This window comes from Biomphalaria glabrata, chromosome 13 (genome assembly GCF_947242115.1).
Source record: "Biomphalaria glabrata chromosome 13, xgBioGlab47.1, whole genome shotgun sequence".
Lineage (NCBI taxonomy): Eukaryota > Metazoa > Mollusca > Gastropoda > Planorbidae > Biomphalaria > Biomphalaria glabrata.
The window spans coordinates 17,190,739-17,212,362 of NC_074723.1; the positions used below are offsets into that span (position 1 = coordinate 17,190,739).

A 21,624-nucleotide genomic window follows, 5' to 3' on the forward strand; every position below is an offset into this window, starting at 1 on the left:
TCCGGTCCAGTGCTCCCGACACTCTTCGAGTCGCCCACACCTCCCATCAACGTCCCCCACCAACATTACCAACGTAATCATTTCCTCCACCATCAGCTAACAATGCCGTTGTCGTGTCAAAGGTGCTGGTACAAGCTGACCTAACAGGGTCATTAACAAAACATGAATGCGCGGGACACGTAAGACTGTAGTCTTTGTGAGTTTACATTCATGCTTGAGTCCTGTATGTGTTTGTAGTATAAGTTAATATATAGATAACAATTTTTTTTTAAACACACTTATCTAAGACGAAGTTTTGCTTCTAGATACGATGGTCGAAAAGAAAAAAGCGAACTATTCAACTCTAGCTCCTCCTTCGTTGTCGAAGATGAGCACATTTCTCATTTCCTCTGGACTCGAAGATGACTGTTAAGTCCAATCCTCGCTTTAAAAAGCCGATTGCATACGTTGCATGGGTAGGTTTGGTCAGTTGCAGATAGGCCTTCTGCTTCTCTCAGCTTTCTGTTGGTTCGGCGCTCTATCGCCCTGGCCACTCTTCTTGCTTTAAATCTCGAGACTCCGAGACTCATAGCTTTACGCCATGAGGAGCGATCAAGAGCTAGTGCTTCCCAGCCGTGAATGTCGATATCGCATTCCTTGAAGGAGCTCTTGAGAGTGTCTTTGTAGCGCTTGTATTGGCCTCCCTGGGAGCGCTTTCCTGCACAAAGCTCCCCGTACAGAAGTCGTTTGGGAAGGCGATTGTCTGGCAAGCGGAAAACATGTCCCTCCCATCGAAGTTGGGACCTTTTTATTGTCGCATTGAAACTGGTCATGTTACAGAGACATCCTCGTTAATGACGCTGAAGACCTTTTGTAAGAGTGATTACTTTGCTTTCAAAGACTACTGTTTGATTCAAAGAAAAGAACCACCTCCCGAAACATATCCTGGTTAAGCAGTTAGAGATATTTTCTAGGTGGTGACCCGTCAAATTAGCGCGGACAAAATAGCGCCGACAAAATATCGTGGTCAAAATAGCGCCGACAAAATAGAGCCGACAAAATAGCGCGAAATTTCCCGACAAAATAGCGCGGACTTATATATGATGTGTATAAAAGTACCAGATCATTAGTAATTTAATGTCATGGGCATTATTTTTGTTGATGTCTCTATCTTTTAAAATATAAAAACATCTGAAAGTATGCAATATTTGCAGAGAACGAGAGTACTTTAAATTTTATATCATTCCCCTTTTTTTCACCTTTGATTAAAAAGTATAACTTGCTGAAAATAGGATCTTGAAATATGGTGACCCGACAAAGTAGGATAGGAAATACGAAAGTGTGTTATACTATAATCAGAAATCAGTGGCATCTTTTTTTAATCAAAACAGGGCGTAAGGAATTTGTATGACTATTGAGAGGACAACTATATTGGTCGCCAGAGACGAAACCATAGAGTGAATCCAAGATTTCTGATAGCATTATGGAATGTGTGCAAGACAATCTATCACGAACAAACAATTTAGTGGAGGGATGGCACCATGCATTTCAACTGTCTATTGACGGTCATCACCCTCATGTGTACAAGTTAATCTCTCACTTCTTGAGAAAACAGGAGAACACTGAGAACAAGATTCTGACGTACAATGCTGGAGAACGAAGTAAAGCTGCAAGCAAGACAAAGTACCTCCAACTTAACAGACGACTTGAAGCTATATTGCAATGTACGGAAACAAGCCAGTGATGGAATTTCTACGTGACATTTCCTACAATTTAACTTTGTGAAACTTTGAGTGTGTGTGTAAATTTGACAAGTATCTTTGCGTGTTTTCTAAGTACACTTTTGTAATGTAAATAAATGCTATATTTTGAAATTATTCATTTTACCTTTTTTTATTTTTGCTTATGTATGTTTTAAGATATTTAAAGTGTTTCCTGCAAAATGACTGAAAAATTAGGATAACTTTAAAACAAAAAATTGGCTCTATTCATATTTTACGATATCTAAAGTATTTCTTTCAAAATGACTAAAATATTTTTTTTCTGGGCTTTTTTGTCGGCGCTATTTTGTCCGCGCTATTTTGTCGGCGCTATTTTGTCCGCGCTATTTTGTCCGCGCTATTTTGACGGGGTACCGTTCTAGGTATTTAAAAAAAAATAAAGTATTATCAATTTAAAAAAAAATGGAGCATGTCTAGTGTTTTTTTTTTAATTAGCAATATTTTAACAATAAGTAAACATTAGTTTAGAAAAAAAAAACGTCTTTTCGTTTTTTTTTTGTTTTTTTTTTCTATGCATCCTCTACCCTAGCTACACCACTGCCGAGTTGGAATACCGATAACTGATCTACCAGAGACATCGCATCCCGTAGCACTGAGCTTGTTATAAGTATGAAAACTGCGCTATGCAAAAGCAATTTATTTTTAAATATTGTTTTCAACTGCAAAATTGTTTATTAGACGACTAGATGTAGTAGGTTGAAAAATTATTACTCAGTGGCTGATGAAATGGCGTAGCTTACGAGAACACAGAAAGCTACGTTCTTCCCCCCAAAAGTCTCTTATAAACGTTGTTGCTGTTATAGAAGAAAACCCGCTATTAGTTGTTTTGTGTGAGTGTATGTGTGTCTTTTGTCTGTAGGCCTGTCGAGTTTCTATCGAAAAAAAAAAAAAGATTTTCTTGTAAAAGTTTATTTCTCCTTTTGACAAAAAAAAAATGTATGTTTTGTAAATTAGAAATCCCATTATCGATAATTTTTTTTTTATTATGTTTATTTTTTTTTTATTTTTTATTTGTTGTTTTTTAAGTTAATCAAGTTTTAAAGTCCATGGTTTGAATATTCCATGCCCATGGGCGAAATTCGGTAGGGGCCGCCTCTGAGTTTGTGGTAACACAAACTCTCTTTGTAATACTGTTATGAAGCAGGAAGGTCTAAAAGAAAATTGTGTACATCTAGTTATGTCATTGAAACCTTTTTTATAAATTAACTGTAAACTAACGTCACAAAATATAGCAGGGGCACAGCACTTATTTCGTCATTCAATTTGTCTGAACCTAATGGTTGCCCTTGGTTGTGAAAAGAAAAGAAGAAATGGGGGGGGGGGGAGCGAAACGGGAAGTGTATGAAAGATTAACTCAATTATCTCTGTCACATAGATCACACGTGCTTAGACACTCACTCACAAAAAGCAAACACGTAACATGAATCATTAAGAAACAGTGTAGTTTAAGTAAACAAGAGGAAATAACTCGTCGATTTATTTGAATAGTCTCCCCTGATTCTCCTTACACCAAGGCGAACTTGATTTATTCAATGTAATCAAAAGAAAAAAAAAAGGAAGGTTGCTATGACACTAAATGCAAGCCTATATGACACTAGATCAATGGAATAGAACATGTGCTAATTACCAATGTAATTAGTGTGGGGAAAAACAACATGAACTAAGCCAAGTTTTGTGCGCCTGCAGGTATTATATACCGTTTTGAAGATATACTAAACAATGAACACTCAGCAAAGAGGCAAGGTAGGATATGTGACAGTGCTGACTCGACAGACACCCAGGAATCACCTTTTAAGGAGATTCTACAAGCTCAGAATATACTATTCAAAAATTATATTTCTATATTAAATAATGCGTCTGTCTGTCTGTCTGTCTGTCCCTCTCTCTAGCCTACAATATATACAATTAAAGGGAGGTAAGACTATGTTTACAGGTGCTCATACCATAACGCCACCACGAAAATGCTATAGGCAAGAAACATACGCTGTGTAAAAGTATTAAGAAAACAAAATTTGGCCTCAAATTTTAGTCCCTGAAAAACTCATTATGAAACGCAAAATTCATGAAACATGATCTTTTCTCCTTTTCTTTTTGGATGTCCGCACGACTTTTGCCATCAGCAAGCCTGAGTATATCATCTGTCCAACATCTTATGTTAATGTTGGATCATTTAGTATTTATTCGGCTAACAGAAGTACTGCTACGATGTTGTTGATCAATTCTTTGGCAAACAGAAATACTGCCAAGATGCCCTTTTCGTTTCTTTGGTATTGGTTATTGGCGGTGGGGGCGGCACTGTGTGGGTGGCAGAGTGCATGCTGATAAACAATACTAATAATGTCATTTTAGGAGGGGGAGGGGGAATTCCTATGGTCTAATGTTGTTTTTTTTTGTGGTACTGCGTTGCTAGTTAGTGGAATTGACAAACTGGAGGGTACATTGTTCGAGCCTTGGTCAGACCTGTCTCTTATTCCGCTATATAAATTTTCCTATTTTTCTCTCATTAAAAATTTGGTCCTAAGCATTACTTTTATATATTTAATATCTATGCATCATTCATTATTTTACTCATGAATATAGTTTTCCAATAGATCTTAAATATAATGATGAAACTCTAGAAAACATTCCCTGCAATATCGATCAGTGCAATCCTTTCATGTCTGTCTTATCCAATTAAAACCATCATTGAAGTTGGGCAGAGGACTAGTTCGCGTATTTATTAAATATCTTAAGATGTTGTCACAAGAGTTTCTATTTAAACACTGCTATAATGCATATAACACCTGGAACATTAATTCATTCTTAAAATGTATTTTTTTTTTTTATTGTTTCAAATCTTGACATTTATAATGTCCGTCCAGCGTCCAGAGAAAGAAAGAGATACAATCTGCAATTAAATTCAAAATGTTAATTAAAATCGGTGTTTCATTCGGTGGTTTTATGGTCTTGATTATAAATAGAGACGTGGCCAATGGAGCGGAAAGATCAAAGACAACATTGGGAATGGACACAATGTTAAAGTGTTTTATTGAACTAAGAGCGTGGAACATAATTTCCAATTAATCACGGTAATTTTTCGTTAATGGTATATGTTGAGATCTTTTTTTTGTCCACATTTCCAGTCAACCCTAGACTAGTTCTGCAGACAAAATATTGAAGCTATTTTCTGCTACGAATGGAAAAGCTGTTTTATTTCTATTATTCTGCAGTGTTAAAAGGTCAATATCATGTCCCAGTGTAAAGCCCCGTTGACACCTTTGTGACCAAAAGTTAAAAAATGTAAACTTGGGAAATACATCAAATCAAGAGGTCTTTCAATTGAAAACATATCTTCCAGCACGATATAGCGCCGCAAAAAAACAGAATATACTGGAAGAAAGTAAAAGGCGAAGAAAATAGAATAAACAAGTCTCAGCAGAGGCGTTGCTAGGGTTGGCGACAAGTGGTGTTATCAACCTTCCCCCTCCAAAAAAAATTCATTCTCAATAAAATCTGTCATTGGCTCATTCTTTTATTTTAAGTTTAATACAATGTTCTAATTGATCTCCATTGATTGGCACGCATATGTTAAGTGTGGACTGATTGCTTTTTTTTTTTTGATTGTCCATGATTCTGTTATTTGATAACGTCAGTTTCTTCCGGTGCCGTTCATACACTTCGCATCCCATAACGACACCATAGGTTAACCACAAAGTTGACAAATAACAAACCCGGGCAATGCTTCTTAGCCTCAACGTGACGCTCTGGAGGAAACGGCTGTTACAGGAGACTAATAGTCCAATAGGAAATCAAAACAGAAACCCCCTTGAGATACCTAAGAATCGATTCCATTGCACTGGCGGGGATGGAAGAAAGCCTTAACAAAAATGTCACTATCCAGACACCGTACCATTTTTTAAGGGATCACCTGCATGGCTGATGTGGTACAGAGAAGGAATATGGGAGTCTCCTCGCTATTGGTTATAGGTAAGCCAAATTAAAATGCCACATGTTACATTGTCTGATTGTTATTCTTTTCGGGACAGAAACTAGTTCAGAAAGGTAGATGGAGACAAGCTTTCATAGGCTTAGAGTCCCGAGAGTCTTTGACTCAACTCTTTAGACAATAACGAAGAAATGACAACAAAGGCGTCTAAAGGAACTGGTTACATATCGTCTGCTTTGCTCCAAGATGCAGAACCTAGTAAGAGACACGTCAGGCTGAATGTTTGGTAAGAAAATTAGGACAGACATTTTCAATGAGCTTAAAACAAATAGGAATAAATCAAGTCATATTGTTTGTTTAGGCTATTTCTGATTTCTTATTGGTATATTTAAAACAAAAAAGCGTTTCGCGCCACTGGCTTATAGGAACGACAACCGAGGGAAACTAAAACCAAAAAAGAGTGCTATCGATTGGAGAAACGAGACCAGACTTGGCTAGGGTCGACCAATCAAAAGCGCTGGTATAAAGAGTCGATGGGGTATCTCCGCGTTCCACTTTATTGAGCTCTGTTGTTGAGGGCGGTCATCAAATCTCCCGTGATCCCTGTAAGTATTCTATGTAGAGTAGAGCGTGATAGATGTATGAGCACTGTAGGTCTATTTGCGAGGAGCAAACTTGTTCTGTTATATGTACACCTACTGACTTCTATTTTGTCGCAGCATATTTCGTTTATAAGGTCTAGAGGTGTGCATTTACTTATTAACTTACTATAATCTTCCCGGAATTTAAAAATTACTTGTAGTTTTCATTATTTTTTTTGTAAACTGTTTGTGTGTGTGTGTGGCATTGTGTTTTATGTAACAATTTGTTTCTCTCTATAATTGTTTCCCTGTATCTTTTCTTCACTGTAACTGGTATTCATCTTTATTTTTTGTCTTACTTTTTCTCTTTCTCCTTCTCTGTGTGTCTGCAATTGTATGCGTCTATCTCTTTCTGTGTCTCTCTTACTTTCTGTGTGTGCCTCTTTCTTTATCTGTGTGTCTACTCTCTGTATGAGTCTCTCTCTCTCTCTCTCTCTCTCTCTCTGTGTCTCTTTTTCTATCAGTGCTGTGTCTCTCTCTGTGTGTCTCTTTTTCTATCAGTGTTGTCTCTCTCTCTCTGTGTCTCTTTTTCTATCAGTGTTGTGTCTCTCTGTCTGTGTGTGTCTCTTTTTCTATCAGTGTTGTCTCTCTCTCTCTCTGTCTCTTTTTCTATCAGTGTTGTGTCTCTCTGTCTGTGTGTGTCTCTTTTTCTATCAGTGTTGTCTCTCTCTCTCTGTGTCTCTTTTTCTATCAGTGTTGTCTCTCTCTCTCTCTGTGTCTCTTTTTCTATCAGTGTTGTCTCTCTCTCTCTCTGTCTCTTTTTCTATCAGTGTTGTCTCTCTCTCTCTGTGTCTCTTTTTCTATCAGTGTTGTGTCTCTCTCTCTGTGTCTCTTTTTCTATCAGTGTTGTGTCTCTCTGTCTGTGTGTGTCTCTTTTTCTATCATTGTTGTGTGTGTGTCTCTCTCCCTCTCTCTGTCTCTTTTTCTATCAGTGTTGTGTCTCTGTGTGTGTGTGTCTCTTTTTCTATCAGTGTTGTGTGTGTGTCTCTCTCTCTGTCTCTTTTTCTATCAGTGTTGTGTGTGTCTCTCTCTCTGTCTCTTTTTCTATCAGTGTTGTGTCTCTCTCTCTGTGTCTCTTTTTATATCATTGTTATGTCTCTCTCTTTTTGTGTGTATCTTTTTCTATCATTGTTGTGTCTCTCTCTTTTTGTGTGTATCTTTTTCTATCATTGTTGTGTCTCTCTCTTTTTGTGTGCGTTTCTAGCTCTTTCTATGTGTATCTATTGTTAGTGTATGTGTGTTGCTCTTTTTCTGTGCGTGTCTTTTTCTGCTCGTATCTGTCTTTCTGTGTGAGTCTTTTTTTCTTTGTGTGTGTGTGTCCTCTGTTCAGGTCACACATTCATGTAATGGATATTGGATCCTGGTTTCTGGGAAAAAAAAAGAAACCTTGACACGGTTTTCGAAAATGGCTCTAACGTTTTCTTTAAAATTTGACAGTTGATGTAAATCATTGGAAAAGAATTACTATCTTGTTGACCACAAGTGGAAAACTCTGGTTTGACCGTTTTAATTTTATCTTTGTCTTCAGATATTTCCGTATGTAGGATTTATTCTTTCAAGAGTATAATAAATTTATGTTCAGGAATATTTTGCGCATCGTCTTCTCAGTCTAAATTCATAGGCGTATCATTAGAATATTATAAAGTGGAGTAGATCTCACATTTGCTTAACCAGGACTTTTTTTCTCGCGAGAAAAAGGCTGGTTAAAAATGTTTGTTTTTGTCCAACATCATTATTTAATAAATGTGAAATAATTATTCTATATGAAAGAGGAGTGTTTTTTTATATTGTATTTGTTTTTTTTTCTTCTATTATTCTTATTCTATTGCTAAATTTCTTCTTCTTCTTCTCTCTCTGTCTCTGTCTGTCTCTGTCTCTCTCTCTCTCTCTTTCACTAACTTTGTACGTTTGTCCCACCCTCTTTCCTTTAAACTACAGGCTCAAATCTTAAATAGATATTAAACTTTAAACTTCCTACTCCAGCTTACGTACAGGCTCCTAGACAATAATAGACTTATAGAGTTCTGTTCTATTTTGATGTACCTTGACATTGTTAGTTCTATCATTCTTGAATGTCAGTGAACGAGACGCAGTGTCTTTTTTGTCTCTGCATTGGAAATACAAATATATTAGAGTTCAGTATTTTCTTTTTTTCTCGATGTTTTATAATTTTTAAGTAAATTTTAAAAAGTTGTTTTTTTTCAATCGAAACAATTTAAGCACATTCCTTTATATAAGTTTGCTAAGTCTTCAGCGGCAAAACTTGAAACCTGGACATGGATCTCTAAAACTGTTCCAAAGATATTCTTAGAAATTTGACAGTTTAGGTATATCTTTGGGGAAAAAAATTACTAGCTAAACGGCCACAGGAGAAAACTCTGGTTTGACCATTATATTTTTTTCAAATTATAATCTTCGTAAAATTATGTTTCGTCTGGAGGTCTAGACAATCTTTATCTTGAACACGCATACGTCATTGAGTATTACCGCATGTATTCATTATTATAGTTCAATACAACAATAAACTTTTAGGAACATTTTGCGCACCGTCTTAGTTAGAAATCTGTCTAGACTCTAGACTACTGTCTTATTTATGTTTCTGACTCTAGACCTTTCACCAAACTAGAACTAACTTGTTATACTGTGTATATATAATATCCAGTATTCTAGTCGTATGTCAATATGACTAGACCTGCATAACCAAACCACAGCTTTTTATATCTTATATAATTATCTGCAATATCAAAAAAATATTTACAATGACAGTATCCTAAACATATAACAACCTTTATATAGTTTTCAAAAAATGTTCGATCGCCATCTACGTAAAACTTCCTCAGGTGTAATAGTCGTCTTATCTGGCAGTGTACAGAGTAATAAATATAAGTTCCTACTAATTTATTAACTAGCACTATACTTAATCGATGCTGAACGTCAGCTGAAACTATCGATTTATTGAAAAACCTTAATTACATATTCCAATCAATCGTAACGCGTTACTGCGTTTTATTCATTGCGAGCTTTACCGAAAAAGAGTTTCATATTTGTGTTTTTTAGTATATATGTTAAAAAATGTTTATATGTTGACAGTACAGTATCTGCGACTTCAATAATTTCGCTCAGCCACGATGGCACGTTAGAATGATAGGAGCAATTTTTTACTTGTAGTTATATTTGAAAAAAACAAAAGAATAGTAAATAGCAACACATTCAATGACGTATACACCATGTCGCGAAGGTATTCATTTCTCCGGGTTCATTGCTATTAGCAGCACACATGAGCCATCGAAAACAAAAACTGCGAGAAACGTAACTATTGAAACGTATCAAATTTATATCACAAATTATTTGTCAAACGTTTTAACATAATTAAATGTCATGATACTAAATTTTGATAAAGGTAATGTCGGCACTGGAATATCTTTTTGTGGATAATACTTGCAGGATGGCTCGAATTGCTTTTTTTTTTGTTGCACTGAGACTACGGAAAGAATGAGAGGGGGGGGGGAGGGCATCATATACCTGGCCCGGGCCAGTATGTACCTTCATCGCTACTGAACAAAACCCTATTTTTTTAAATTCTTGATTAAAATTTTAGTTTTAAAAAAAAAGCTGTTTGCATTATTACATTTTTGTTTAAATGAACGAGTGGAAAAAGAAAACCAACCACCCACACACACACACTCACCCCCCACACACACATTCACACACACACACACACCCACACACATTCTTTGCGATGCTATTTCCTTTTAAACAAATTCAATAAAAACAAATCGCTGTTCAGGATCAATGTCCATGTCTAAAAGTTCGATCACATTTCTCTGTAATATAGGCGGCTATTGAGACCATTCGTCATCTCACGCTCTACAGTCACTCACTGGATTGGAGAGAGGAAGTGGAGCTCTTATTCTTATTTTCCTTATAGAAAATCTCAACTTTGCATCGTGAGACAGAGTGGAAATACTGTTCCCATAATTCTCCTCTTCGACTTTAAAGATAGATTAAACAGCTTAACAAAGAATTGAAAAACTTATAAATTCTAAAAATTCTCTTTTAAAATTGTATTCCTATACCCTAAACATTGACGTTTTTTTTTTTTTAGCCTTTACATTGAAATCGAAAGTTTGTGCTGAGTTTGTTCAATGTACGTAGAAACAGATTGGGCTGTGTCTGTTTCCTTCATCCCACATCTACTTCCGGTCCGGTAACTCTTTATTGAACTTAACAAACCATGGCACATCTTCCAGTTATCTACCCCTGCCTACTCCTTTTACATCAATTTTTTTTTTTACCTTTACAGAACTTTATTCTCTTTCAATTTGTTTGCCCTTTAGAATTCTCTCCTCTCACTCACTCTCTCTCTCTCTCTCTCTCTCTTTCTCTCTCTCTCACCAAGTCTCTCGCAATGTATTGAAATAACTTTTCTTTAAAAAGACTAGCATTGTTAAGTCTAGAGTTGAGAAAAAAACAACAGTTTGCCGATGTATAATCTCTCCTATATATACGCTAGTCTGTCGTTTGGTCGTCTCCAGTGCATGGATCCTTCCCAGTGCATGGACCCTTCCCAGTGCCATTAGGACTAATATAATAACAAGGGTTTAAATGTAGATCGAACAGTTAAGTCGTGTACATTCGTCGTGCGGTTTGAGTGCTGGACTGTCGTTCGGATTTATCGACGGTCGAGGGTTCAAACCCTGCCCGCTCCCATCCCCCGTCGTCCTGCGGGAGGTTTGGACTGGGAAGTAAACTATCTTCAACTCTGAAGGAACATCCGAAACATGTAAAACATTTTACAAACAAACATTGTGTGTTGATTATACTGGATATCAATATAGTGTATTTTGTATCTAGAGTTACTATCATAGAAAACCAATCTGTGAGAAGCAAACAAGACATAAATGTATTCGATGTCAGACAAGAGTGGTAGACCTGTGTTGCTGTATTCAACGAAACGAAGCGATGGGACAAAAAAAGCTATCTCAAAGGAGCGTGGTGATTGCAGGAAGAAAGTAGATACTGAGAGAGAGAGAGAGAGAGAGAGAGAGAGAGACTGAGACAGAGAATGAAGGACTGAAAAAGACAGAGAGTCAAAGAGAGACAGAAAACGACAGAGACTGAGAGAGACACATCCATATAGACAGAGGCAGAGAGACAGACAAACAGACAGACAGAAAGAGAGAAAAAAAAAGGGAAAAAGACTGAGAGAAGAAAAAAGAGAGAGAGAGAGAGACGCACACTGAGACTGAGGACAGAGATAGAAAGAGACAAACTGATAACAAAAATTCGAGAGCTATCTCATAAAAAAATTATCGGATGTAAACATTTTATCCCGCGCACATTATATCCGATTCCCCCCTACACACTCACACACACTAACTCACACACACACTCACTCACACACACACACTCACTTACACACACACATCTGGTAACTCAGCGTAGATTGAATGTCCCAAACAGCACAGGAGGTCACCACAAATCTAACTCAAGTGTCTTGCATTTCAAACACTTCTTTCACACCCATGAAAATTCTGGAACATAATTTACAACCATCGAAAAATCGCCTTGCATTTTATGTTTCGTCGTTTCTTTCTCAAAATGCTTTCTCAGGTTCGGGATTAAATTACAGCCTCGACGTCTGCACTTAATTATAAAAGCGATAGAAATCTTACTTTAGCTAAATTAAATAGGGGAAAAAACTAAAACAAAAAAAAAAAAGCATACGCTCTTGCTTTAATTTCTCGGCTTTTATCTGCCGCCACGGTAAGAAGATCGCAAGAATTTTTTATATATTTTTTATATTATCTCTGAGAAAAAAACTAATTGTATTTGCCTTCATCAATATTCATGTCGTCTGCTCAACTTATCTTCTATTGAGCAGATTAGATCTTAGCAGCAGATAAGTGACGGAGCTAGATGCTCTTGTATTGCTTCTCATTGCATTCCCTCGCAGCTCAGAATGAGCTAAGGTGATTACGTCGGCATGTTCTGGAGATAAAAATTAGATTTCAGACATACGAGAGCGTTATTTTATGTACATGTAGAAATGAAGGGATCTGTTTGGAATAGCTGTTCTTGTTTTTACAAAGCTTATAGAACTCACTCTGTCTGTCTGGTCAAAAGTTTGTACACGCTATTTCTCACACTTGTAATTTTCGGATCAAAGTGAAAGTTTGCACAATTATTCGTTGACGAAGACAATACATTAATCAATTTAAAAAATTAATAAGTTATTTAAAATAATTTTTAGTAATTAGTTCATTAGTTCTGCAGTATTAGGCTATTTGTCAGTTATTGTGCGGTTCTTTCCTTTATATGTTTTTTATTTTAACGATTTTTTAATGTCTCTTTTTTATTAAGACCTTCCAAATACCAGCATTTTTCTGATCTTGAACAGTTAATTCAGAATGTTGTATTACTAAATTATCATTTGAACCAAACTAATGACATTTCCCTTTGTGTTCTGTTTCGACCTAGTAATTTAAATATAGGATTATTCTGCGGTTCAATTTCATTGTATTCATGCTTCTAAATAAGGTAACAAAACCATTTGCTTAGGGTTTTTTTTTAACATCATGGAAACTATCACCTAGAAAAGTTCAGCAATATGAAAATTGATATTTAAATGTTTACTTGCGACAAATAGGTCCTTCATTGTAACTAATAAGCCCTTGGCAATGTCTCTTCTCTTTCTCTATTTGAAGTGTCCAGCAATCGTTCTTAGATCTCATAGACTAAAAGCCTTTATCAAGCAGCAATATCATTTAGTTACAATGTGTGTGAGCATATAATGATAGAGAGTACATAATGGGTAGGATTCTAAACGAGCACGGCTATGTTTGGTATATCGAAGTCAAGTAACTTCTGAATGTTTCAAGTCATTCTGTTTCTACTTTTTGTTTACATCTAGTGCAAAGTAAAAATCAAATTTTAGTTCGTAACGACAATCTTAGTGTTATAAATGGAATCGAATAGACTTTATAAACGATAACTCCATTATTCTTGAATAAATTGTATTTTATATTTTAATGACTAAAGAATGAGTTCTGATATCTCGACCACATTTTTAGTGTAGTGAAACATTGACAGGCTATGGTTATTAAATGTTGCACTTTTTAACACTGCAGCATCTAGCCTAACCTTGTGACACAAAATTACCTCACACCCTCAATATTGGCGCCTTAAACTTCAGAATTATGACGTCACTCCTATTAGAAGCAAATGAGTAACTAACTAGCAGGAATAAAGGAGATCTAATACGTAGATCAAACGCCACACATTCGGATATTATTCAAATGATCGCTCCTCTCTTTTTTGTTTCTTATCTTCTTATCTTATATAATACAGACGTTACTTCATAAAAGAAGATGATGACGTCCTTAATTAATAAATTAACTTGGCAACATTGGAGTTTAATTTAGTGTCCTTGACATTGATGTGTTTGTCGTTAAAAATCTCCAAAATTACTTTCTAAATATTTTAATTGTAACATTCTAATAACTATTTTAATTTATCTCAAAGGCTAGAAATTAAATCTTTAAATCTTTTAAAAAAAAAGGACTACATCCAACGGGTGTCCTTAGGTCTATTCTAGTCATGCATGTTAGTCAGTGACGTAAAGTCTGCCCTATATATATATATATATATATATATATATATATATATATATAACTAAAATAGATTTAAAGAAACATTGGACTAACCTGGAGGAAAGTCTCCCAAATAATTTCTCTCATCAGGCTCTACTCACAGGAATGACTTTACCCTCACTCCCTTCTCTCATCAGGCTCTACTCACAGGAATGACTTTACCCTCACTCCCTTCTCTCATCAGGCTCTACTCACAGGAATGACTTTACCCTCACTCCCTTCTCTCATCAGGCTCTACTCACAGGAATGACTTTACCCTCATTCCCTTTTCTTCTGAACTTTAGAAGCAGAAAGTTATCAAGAAAAATGTGCTTTCTTTTAATGGAAAATAAAAACTGAATGTATTAAACGATACAAGAAATGAAATCCTAAATGTATGAAGAACAACGAAAGTAAAATCTGCAAGTTATGAATGACAAAAAAAAAAGAAAAAAATAAGTATATAAATTATAAAATGAAAGAATTCCTTAATTAATAAACATTAAAGAATATAATATCCCGAAGTTGTGAATAATAAAGGAAAAAATCCTAAATTTATAAATGATAACTAAATGATACATCAAATACTATCCAGATTTAATGAATGATAGTGAATGATAGAGTAAAAACAAACCCTAAATTTATACATCATAAAGGAAATAAATCCGGAATTAATAAATGATAAAGGAAATAATATCCCAAAATTATGAATGATAAAGTTTTAAAAATCCTAAATTTATAAATGATAAAGGAAATGATATCTTTTAGATATGAATGGTAAAGGAAACAAGTCCTAAATTTATAAATAAGAAGGGAAATAAATCTCTGTAGTTGCAATCAAAAACAGAGTAGAATCGATAGTTGGAGTAATATGATTCTCTAGTCAACCTATCAGCTTTGAGGTTTAAATCACACCATCTGACACACACGCACACCTATACACTCTCTCCCACACGCATATCAGGAAAATCTTCCATCCGGCTTGATAATAACAACAAAGTCATCGATACTTAAGATCGATATCAGGCGCCGCTGGGAGGGGGGAGAGAAGGCAAGTCATAAAAAAAAGATATATAAAAGGACTCGCACTTGCCCAGGAAAAGACAACTTGTACATTCGGTCTAATTGCGATTACGTCCCCTTCTTGTCCAAACAAGGGATCACGATCCTTTTGCCATGATTAGATCCCTCTTTAGAGGCCATCGGAGCCTCTCACCCTTCACAGAAACGTTCGAAATCTTTCTTATCTGCTTCCTTTTATTTCACAAGAGCTAGAAGAAGGGGGGGGAGGTGTGCTGAATGAAAACAGTTATTGTATTGTTTCATTGCTCAGTGTAGGGTTGAAAAGGGGATTTTTTTTTTCTTAGAGAGTGTCGGCGTTCACGCCCCTCCCCCTCGCTGTCCTTTAACGCCAAGCCTTAATAAACGCTTCTCTTGTTTGTGCCTTAAGGATCAGTGGCGTGGCAAAGCACCCCCGTGGGTTCGGGCTCTTGGATATTACAAATAGTCTTCCTGTATGTATTGCCACATATGGCTATGATATCGTGAGATTGTGTTTAACTCTGACCACGAGGATGGACTTATAATTGCAGTTATAAAATAAAGAATGTCAAGGACGCCATTGTTAAGAACAACTTTTACCTACTAAATAATAAAAATAGTACTTAAAAAAATAAAGCTAAACTCCATATTTACATCCAAATCTCTTAATACTGTTATATTTCTTTCCCTTTTTTGATATCAAGCAAAGTTAATTAATTACCTCTGTTTAATTAACTTATTGATAAACTTTTTTTTAAACAAATTGATTCATATTTTGTTAAGAACAATAAACATTTCTACCAGGATTCATCTGAATACAAGAATGGGAAGTGAACGAAATAACGTGATCAAACTGTGTGCCAGAGTGAGTTGATAGATACACTTTGTAATACAAACAGCTTTCTATGTGCAATCATTAGAATATTGACGTCGTTACACTCGATCAGTAGCAACATGTTTCAACTTATATAACAGTCAACACTCGATCAGTTATTAAAACTTACATGACACTTAACACTCAACCAGTAACAACATGTTACAACTTACATGACACTTAACACTCGATCAGTAGCAACATGTTACAACTTATATGACACTTAACACTCGATCAGTAGCAACATTTTACAACTTATATAACACTCAACACTCAATCAGTACCACTCATCATTAAATCAGTAACAACATGTTACAACTTACATGACACTTAACACTCAATCAGTAACAACATGTTACAACTTACATGACACTCAACACTCAATCAGTAAAAACATGTTACAACTTACATGACACTCAACACTCAATCAGTAACAACATTTTACAACTTATATAACACTTAACACTAAATCAGTAACAACATGTTACAACTTACATGACACTTAACACTCAATCAGTAACAACATGTTACAACTTACATGACACTCAACACTCAATCAGTAAAAACATGTTACAACTTACATGACACTCAACACTCAATCAGTAACAACATTTTACAACTTATATAACACTTAACACTAAATCAGTAACAACATGTTACAACTTACATGACACTTAACACTCAATCAGTAACAACATGTTACAACTTACATGACACTTAACACTCAATCAGTAAAAACATGTTACAACTTACATGACACTCAACACTCAATCAGTAACAACATTTTACAACTTATATAACACTTAACACTAAATCAGTAACAACATGTTACAACTTATATAACACTCAACACTCAATCAATAACAACATGTTACAACTTACATGACAATGAAAACTCAATCTGTAACAACATGTTACAACTTACATGACACTCAACACTCAATCAGTAACAACATGTTACAACTTACATGACACTCAACACTCAATCAGTAACAACATGTTACAACGTATATATTACTTAACAATCAATCAGTAACAACATGTTACATTTTATATAACACTCAACACTCAATCAGTAACAACATGTTACAGCTTACATGACAATGAAAACTCAATCTGTAACAACATGTTACAACTTACATGACACTCAACACTCAATCAGTAACAACATGTTACAACGTATATATTACTTAACAATCAATCAGTAACAACATGTTACAACTTACATGACACTTAACACTCAATCAGTAACAACTTACAACTTACATAACACTTAATCAGTAACAACATGTTACAACTTACATGACACTCAACACTCAATCAGTAACAACATGTTACAACTTACATGACACTCAACACTAAATCAGTAACAACATGTTACAACTTACATGACACTCAACACTCAATCAGTAACAACATGTTACAACTTACATGACACTCAACACTCAATCAGTAACAACATGTTACAACTTACATGACACTCAACACTCAATCAGTAACAACATGTTACAACTTATATGACACTCAACACTCAATCAGTAACAACATGTTACAACTTATATAACACTCAACACTCAATCAGTAACAACATGTTACAACTTACATGACACTCAACACTCAATCAGTAACAACATGTTACAACTTATATGACACTCAACACTCAATCAGTAACAACATGTTACAACTTATATAACACTCAACACTCAATCAGTAACAACATGTTACAACTTATATAACACTCAACACTCAATCAGTAACAACATGTTACAACTTATATAACACTCAACACTCAATCAGTAACAACATGTTACAACGTATATAACACTCAACACTTGTACGTCATCTTGGCAACTAATGAATGACAATCTTTCTGTGGCCAGCTGTAATATTCAATAATCATGGGCGCGGGCGCAATGAACCCCTGAGTAATGTAAAGTTCCTCTCTCAGATCTTGCGATCTATGGGGCAGATGATGTAAAGATCATCTGTTTCTGTGGCCCATGGCTAACGAAGATATTATGTGGCTAGCACAACGACCAACTGCCTTTAATTCTACCCAACTAGTGTGTCAGGTTCCACTTAGAGAAGGGTGCACTAAGACGTACCCTAAAGATACTAAAATTAGAAATCCCAGTCTTCCATAGGATTCCAGCCCAGGACCATCCGGTTAAGAATCAAGCGATTTACCCCTCGGGCAACTCACCTATTAACCCCTTTGCACTATACTTTACATTTTGGAGCGTCTTTCTCTTATCTAACAGATTAAAAAACCATGATGGTAGTTTAAAATAGACGTCAAACTTATTATTTATACTAGATAATATTATACTAAAGACGTGGATTCTATGAACGCGCATGTACCCAAACCTCTAGTAATGAATTGGTTCATTTGCTCTCTATGAGTATAGTTAGTGCCCCGCCTACAAAATCAATGTGCAGATAAGTGCGTGCAGCTTATTACTTTTGGACACATGCTGGAAACTAGACAGCCATTGATGCACGCAATACCATTAGCTATATATACACTAGGTGCAAATATGTAGTGTCTTGAGTACTGTAGTTCATGAAATCAACAATTTTCAGAATACAAGCAATACATAAGTCTCTGTCATAACAAAATACTTACTAGGTACAAAAAGTTACATTTTTCAGACCGTGGCTTCTATTGGGGCAGATTATGTACATTTCTTCTGTTTCTATGACCGGAGGTTAACAGTGGTGTTGTGTGCCAGACACAACGAACAACTGCCTTTACTTCCCCCAAAGTGTCTGGTGTACTCAGAATCACCATAAAATTCCGAAATCGAATCCTCATGTTCACCAAGATTCCCGCTCGAGATCCCTCAGTTCGGAAGATAAGCGTCTAACCATTCGGCCACCATTAAATACAGCAATGTTAAAGAAGAGTTGTTTTTTTTTGTCTTATCTTATCTTATATAATACAGACGTTACTTCAAAAATGAAGATGATTACGTCCTACGCGTAATGCATTTAGTCATTCATATTGACCAATGACCTAAATTCTGCTAAGTCACTGGTTTTCCTGGCTAGCTCAAGCAACCCATTCGATGCTCTTATAGCACTAGGGAAGAAGGAGCTTTTGTACAAATATCTCATGTCGGTATTAGTGATTCTGGCTCTGTGTTGTAATTTTAGATGAAGTTAATATTAAGAATTACTTAAACTTTATATTCAGAAAATAAACGTTGTTCTGTTGACATATAAGCTTTGCTTCCGTATTGATGTCAATATAGTTTAATTTAAATGTTTTATTACAAACAATAAATATAAGCACTGAATTTTTTAAGCACTGGATCATAACTGTATTTATCTAAGCTAAGCAACTTACATTTCATCAGAGGGGGAAAAAACGGCATTATCACGTAATTGTGGAATCTAGTGAAAGAAGCTTATCGCGCCTCAACTAATGAAGAATTACTTGATGTCAACCATTCTCGTAGTTAGATTGAAATGTTTCGTTATTCTTGCTATTGAGCGCGATCTATGTAGGAAACAGAATTCTTAATATATACGGTATGACTTCGCTACACGCAAGGCTCGTGTAGTAATTCTGTGCGTAGTAAAAAATGAATAAAATGCAAAGACAAATATATTTTCTAATACATACTCTTAATTTTCACTTATTATCAGTATCCCTACCCAAACTGGCCCCGCGAAATCCGTTTCGCATTGGGCCCCACAATGGTTAAGTCTGGCCCTTCTATTTAGTGACGGGTTAATACAGAGTAGATTACTTGTTCTCTTTCCATGACTTGTTGGTCACAATGGTTACGTCGGGCCCTGCTATTTAGTGACGGGTGAATACTACTTGTTCTCACCCCTTCTTTATTTTTTTCGCCTCTAAAATTACGTGGGGTAAATCTAGTCCGTCCGACTTGCAGAAATAAAAGAGTGATCTTTCCATTACTTGGTGTCCAAACTCTTGAGCAATGAAGAGAATTTATATAGAGATGTTTCATCACAGATGGTCTTATCAGGTGCACAAGTCTCTTACAAATATCGCTCTACTCAAGCTACTTCTTCTATGACGTGCACTCGTTTCAGTACGATGACTTGTGCTCTATACATGACAGGAAATTCTGCAGCTTAGGTCACAGTGAATCCGATGAAGTCTGGAACCTATCCTTCACGGAGCTAAAAGAACTTTCACAAACAGGCAAATGTACATTTTTTTTTTCGGATTTGAGGGCATCAAAATAAAACTTTATGAAATATTGAACTAGAGAAACAAAAACAATATACACATTATAACTCTAGAGAGATAACATTTTTGTAAAAAATTTCAAAGAAAAAAGAAACAAGAAAGTAAGAAAGAAAGATGGATACTAAATAGATAGATATGTAGATAGATAGATAGATAGATAGATAGATATCTAGATAGATAGATAGAGATAGATAGATAGATAGATAGATAGATAGATAGATAGATAGATAGATAGATAGATAGATAGATAGATAGATAGATAGATAGATAGATCATATTTTTGAAGTAAATTTCTACCCATTCTTTTCATTGATGGTAGATCTAACGATTTTTCCCTCCACTTACAAAGTCATTGTTAATTCAGGACAATGTCTTCAAAGTCTAATGTTATGATGACCCGATACCCACCGACCAGACATCGAGCAACGTCCTGGAAGCCTCGGTCAAAACTTCGAGGTCTCGAGCCACGTAAGGTATACCTAGCAGAAGGGAGCAGAGGGACTGAGAAATCCAACCCTGTACTAAAGACAAGAAGGTAGAGTAACTATACAAGAGGATGGAGTGTCAAGGAGGACAAGCGTTAAGAGTGTGACAAATAGACTTACAAAGAGGACATCAAGAGAGAGGCTGTTGGGAAAAGGGGTAGAGAAGAGCTCCACATGCGAGTGGTCAAACAAGGAGTTGCTTGCTCTTGATTGAAAAGGGACGTTATCGATTAGCTTAGTGGCTTGTTCCTTAATGGATACAAAGCATGCAATAAATGTCGATTGGGGGTGAGTCGAAATGACAGGTCATTGTTGTCATGCTAGACCGGTAATAGCCTGGTCATGTTTAATTTGGCCAGTCTGGCCCTCTTTATAGATAATCTTTTATTTCTTTAGGGCCTGTGTAATGTCCAGGGCTATCGAGAGTCGATACTTCCATTGCGTGTTAAGTCAGAATCGATTTCTTGACGGAAAAGTCGTTTCCTTATGTTCTCTGAAGCGTTCTCACTCTCTGAGAACTTGACTTAAACTTTTTAATACTTGCAGGTATTGAAATGGTCAATGCAAAAACTTATGAATAATTAGTTCTATTTTTTTAGAAGTCCCGAAAGGGAAAGCCACTATTAGTTTTGTATATTTTTCTATATTTCATCTGTCCGTCCGTCCAACTGTCCGTCACTCTTAGATCTAATAAATTAGAAAACCTAGTGTAACTCTGAAATTCTATTTTTGAGATTTAACCTTTTTTTATAAGTCGGGTCATTTTTCGTGAGATATTTCATTTTTCCCCAATTAATTGTTTTAATTTTTCTAATATTTCGTTAGGTTACATCAAAATTTCAGAGGAAAAAAAGCTCAGGGTTAATTAAAACTTTGGTCAGTCGTTGGAACCCATCCCAGTTGTCTTTCACTTAGAAAGGTTTGGTATAGGACGTAGTATCTTTCTGTAAGAATGAATGGAGTTTACGAATCAATGAAAAAGGCAAATTAGATTATTTGGTATATCTATCTATCTATCTATCTATTTATCTATCTATGTATC

The 21,624-nt window shown here is 35.6% G+C and overlaps 2 protein-coding genes across 3 annotated transcripts in view; both read left to right on the forward strand.

The window, feature by feature from the left end:
* The window catches only part of LOC106057439 (uncharacterized), a 42,324-nt gene extending 40,509 nt beyond the window's left edge, over window positions 1-1,815 (forward strand). Inside the window, exon 13 of the mRNA XM_056008839.1 lies at window positions 1,371-1,815. Coding sequence (XP_055864814.1) covers window positions 1,371-1,377 — 7 coding nt within the window. The 3' untranslated portion in view covers window positions 1,378-1,815. The remainder of the gene's footprint in view (window positions 1-1,370) is intronic.
* A 4,363-nt stretch (window positions 1,816-6,178) lies between these two features.
* LOC106077515 (uncharacterized) overlaps window positions 6,179-21,624 on the forward strand; it is a 105,861-nt gene continuing 90,415 nt past the window's right edge. Inside the window, exon 1 of one of the 2 annotated variants that reach the window (XM_056008833.1) lies at window positions 6,179-6,290. The gene's annotated coding sequence lies outside the window, so the exon portion shown is untranslated. The other variant, XM_056008836.1, reaches the window with a different exon arrangement.